The sequence below is a fragment of the Microtus ochrogaster genome, chromosome 19, assembly GCF_000317375.1.
Source record: "Microtus ochrogaster isolate Prairie Vole_2 chromosome 19, MicOch1.0, whole genome shotgun sequence".
NCBI lineage: Eukaryota > Metazoa > Chordata > Mammalia > Rodentia > Cricetidae > Microtus > Microtus ochrogaster.
This window is the reverse complement of record NC_022021.1, coordinates 43,558,964-43,562,814: the sequence shown is the minus strand read 5'-3', so window position 1 is coordinate 43,562,814 and position 3,851 is coordinate 43,558,964. Positions and strand designations below refer to the sequence as shown.

The 3,851-nt window shown below is 43.6% G+C and overlaps 1 protein-coding gene across 1 annotated transcript in view; it reads right to left on the bottom strand.

Moving 5' to 3' along the window:
* Window positions 1-1,225, bottom strand: part of Dnah5 (dynein axonemal heavy chain 5) — a 257,325-nt gene extending 256,100 nt beyond the window's left edge. Inside the window, exon 1 of the mRNA XM_005356665.3 lies at window positions 1,163-1,225. Coding sequence (XP_005356722.2) covers window positions 1,163-1,174 — 12 coding nt within the window. The 5' untranslated portion in view covers window positions 1,175-1,225. The remainder of the gene's footprint in view (window positions 1-1,162) is intronic.
* Between the last annotated feature and the right edge of the window lie 2,626 nt (window positions 1,226-3,851).

The following is a 3,851-nucleotide window of genomic DNA, read 5'->3' as shown; positions in this document are numbered from 1 at the left end:
TGTAGACCAGGCTGGTCTCGAACTCACAGAGATCCGCCTGTCTCAGCCTCCCGAGTGCTGGGATTAAAGGCGTGCGCCACCATCGCCCGGCAATGGGAACAATTTTGTCAACTAAAATAACTCAAGATTTTACAGAAAAGAAAGTGCCAAAGTGGATGAGCTGTAGATATAATCTCTGGTCTTCATTCAGTAAGTATGTATTCACATTTCTTAAACAATACAATTTTCATATTTTATTGATTTTTATAGTAATGCAGCAATATGTGGTATGGTTAAATGAAGCATATACAATGTAAATACACACATATACACTATTCCTTTAAATACACACATATACACTATTCCTTGAAGACAAATAAGATTTGCCTGGATTCTTTTTTTTACTCTGAAACAGTCACTGAAACTAAAGAATAGGGTTAGGGTGTGGTTCTCTGCTAGAGTTCTTAGCTCCTAAATTCATAGAGCCCTAAGTTGGCTCCTCAGCCTCAAAGAAACACAAATAAACAACCAACAATTTAAAGGGAGCAAAACTAAACGAAAAGAAAGTTAGTTTGCTTGCATCTTCTGTTCTGTGTCTCACCTGCTGTGCCAAAGAGAGGAAACCACCTGTATGGGGCTTTTATCCCTAAACCAAACTAACCCTATCTCTACCTCGCCCTACCCTTTTCTCTCCCTCTCTCCAAGGGAACTAAACATTTGCTTTTGCCCAAACACAAAGGACTAGTGAGAGCTGGTAACAGCCAACAAACGGACACAAAAGTGACCTTTACCACACCTGGATATCTGTGATGCTCACTACGGGACAACCTGGTGACTTCAGTCTAAGTAGCTGACCACTAGCGTCCGCTTAGCAGTGAGATTAGTAAGTGGGATAAAGACGAAGATACTGGGTGGGGAGGAGGTGACCCTTGAGGTACCCACTTTTACATTTAGGGCCCCAATCGGCTGGAGCACTCTGGGCTGCCTGGGGAAACCTGCAAAAATACCCCCAACAACTCTTGTCACAAAAAAGCTCATGAAAGTGCTTTCAAGCCCCAAACTTCCGAAGTTTAACCCCAGAACAAACGCATGCCAGACCCCCTCGCCTCTGCCGCCACCCGTGGCGCTGGGAGCCCTCCGTCGTCTGGGTGCGGGAATCACCCCAGTGGAACGCTCACAGTACCAGCTTCTCCATGACGCGGCGCTCCTGGACTCCGTGCAGTGGTCAAGGTGTAGTGCAGGGACACACAGCCACACAGCCTTCCTCAGGAGTCTCCTCAACTGAGTGTTGTCGGATATGCAGGGCTGTTTGCTGCTCCCGGGTTGCCATGGCGACAAGCAATGCTCCTCCTGGACCAGCTCCCTCCTCTGGCTTCCAGCTACAGGGAACATTCCTGATCCGGACAAACTAGCGGGACCCCAGGCTACCCACTGGGAAGCAGAAGAAAAATTCAGAGCTATTTCTTGACAGTTAGCCACCAGGTGTCTTGCAGGTCTCACATTAACGTCATTCTCAGTGTCGTCTATAAGCAAATCTATGTATTTGTAATTTATTTGGATGAGAAAATTGTAAGCACTTCTAACTTCAGGAGAAAAGGTATTTATATTATAATTTGATAAATTGAAACACGAATCCATAGTTTCCCACAGCCTGAAATCATTCCTAACTGTCCTTGCTTCCTAGCCAAGTTTTTTCCATCCCAAGACTTGCCTGAGACCCCAAAGGCACTGTGTAAACTTGAGTTTTAATCTGCAGGGGACAAAGCTAACTGTACCTGCTGATTCCCCTTAGCCAGAACTACACACAGGGCATGGGAGAATCCCAAGGAACTGTTCAAGAAATTTTAAACAGAAGCATTTCAAATGTGCCGGCGCTCATGTGGGTCAGTATTGTCCAAAAGGAAGAAAACATGTGACACATGTGTGCTTGTGTTTTATAGAAGTAATAATACTTCTGAAAGGAAAGAACATGAAGTTAATATTTCATTTAACCTAGTATGTTGGCTTCGTTACAATATCGTCAAAGATAATATCCTACAGTTGCCTTAGAAATATTTAAACCCGGCTATCTTTGTTTGATTGTTTCTCTTTGTTGCCCTGGCTATCCTGGGATCCCCTTTATAGGCGAGACTGTCCTTGAACTCAGAGACTCACCTGCTGGGGTTAAAGGCGTGCTCCACCACCACTGAGCTTGGCTCCTCTAGTCAACACCGAGAGAAGATACTGGGAAACTGAGCATGGATGTAAAGGGGTGTGTGCAGGACACTGATGCATCAGCACAACTCTGGATGAATCCTGAAAGTGGGTCTACACTGGGCTACTGCAGTCCTACAGTTGCCTGATTTGCCTCACCTTAGGTAAGATTCTATAGTAGATGTCATTTTTCAAGTTCCAACTTCTTTCAAAAAAAATAATAATTTGCTTGTGGTGCAACAAGATTAGTTAAGATCCCCAAGCTAAAGCAAACCTACTTGGCCTTGGTCTAAGCTCCTGACCTTCATTAGTCATGCCAATCCACCATTAATATTGAACTATTCACTCTCCTGGGTACTACTGCCTTCTTAAGAACTGTATCCTAGCTGCAAGGGAGGCTGGAAAGCATTTACAGTGCCTGTCTCTCTGTAGAAGCCGGCCTAGAGGAAAGGAGCTGAAATGAAGTGAGTTCTACAGCAGACAGTGACTTCTGCCATGTCTAAGTTTTATCTTTTAAATTTGGTGGCTAACAAACTATTTTCCCCCTTGTTTGTTGATGCTTGTCAGCCCATAGCTCATGAAAGCTTCCCCCAAAATCATGGAGGTGACATGGCTAACAAAATTCTATTGGGTAGTGTCGATTTGTCTGTCTGTCTCTCTACCTACCTATTTTCTCTTTTCTTTCCATTACCCTCCCACTCTTCTGTAAAACAGAAAAACATTACTACGATAGACTGTAGTGATGTACCAAATCAAGGAATTTCGTGGAACTCCAGGGAGACGGCATAGAATTAATTATGTAAATTCTGAAAAATCAGATTCACAGTAAAAATATATAATTTTTAAGTATCATAATATTCTAAAAGATAATACAAAAAGACCTAGTGTCTAGCACTGTTCCAGTCAACACCTATGTGGTTTTTGGTGAGCCAGTCCTTTGTTCTCATTTCCATAAAATGCCTGTTTTTTTATAAGAATGAAGTCATTGTCTAGATCAGCTCTTCTCGGATCTGAAATGCTGCACTCTGTTGTAATTAGCACCTATGACACAGTATTCGCGAAGTTAGTCTTCTTAAATTCAAGAGCTGTTTTTTTGTAAACTAATTTATGCTGGGTAACAAAAGCACCAAGCAGGAATCTGTTGTTAAAAGGGTGGGGAGTAAACTGAGGTTAAATTCAAGATCCTTTAAGAGAAGGAGTGGGCTGCTTTCTTGATACAAGTAGTGTAGATCCTCCATTGTAGCCAGATATTTGGGGGGGAGGGGTGTTCTTTTTTTTTAACTCTTTACTCTTAGGGGAGCCCATCACCCAGCTCCCAGATAATCACATGGAGCCTTATTCTGTCCTGGAAGTCACTCTGTAGACCAGGCTGGCTTGAACTCGCAAAGGTCCACCTGCCTTTGCTTCTGCCCCTGGAGTGCTGGAGTTGAAACGTGTGTTACCATCACCCAGCACCAGCTTTTCTTAAATTATCCCATCTATCTTTTGTCTTTGGCTTTTACCTTTCTAAATACCTTGCTTCACTTCGTACTTCACGGCTTACTGTGTAGCTGGGTAGCTAGGCCCTGGAATCCTCCTCATCTTCTTTTTTCTCTCCCTGATCATCTCTTCCCAGATTTTTCCTCCTATTTATTCTCTCTGCCTGCCGGCCCCGCCCATCCTTTCTCCTGCCCAGCTGT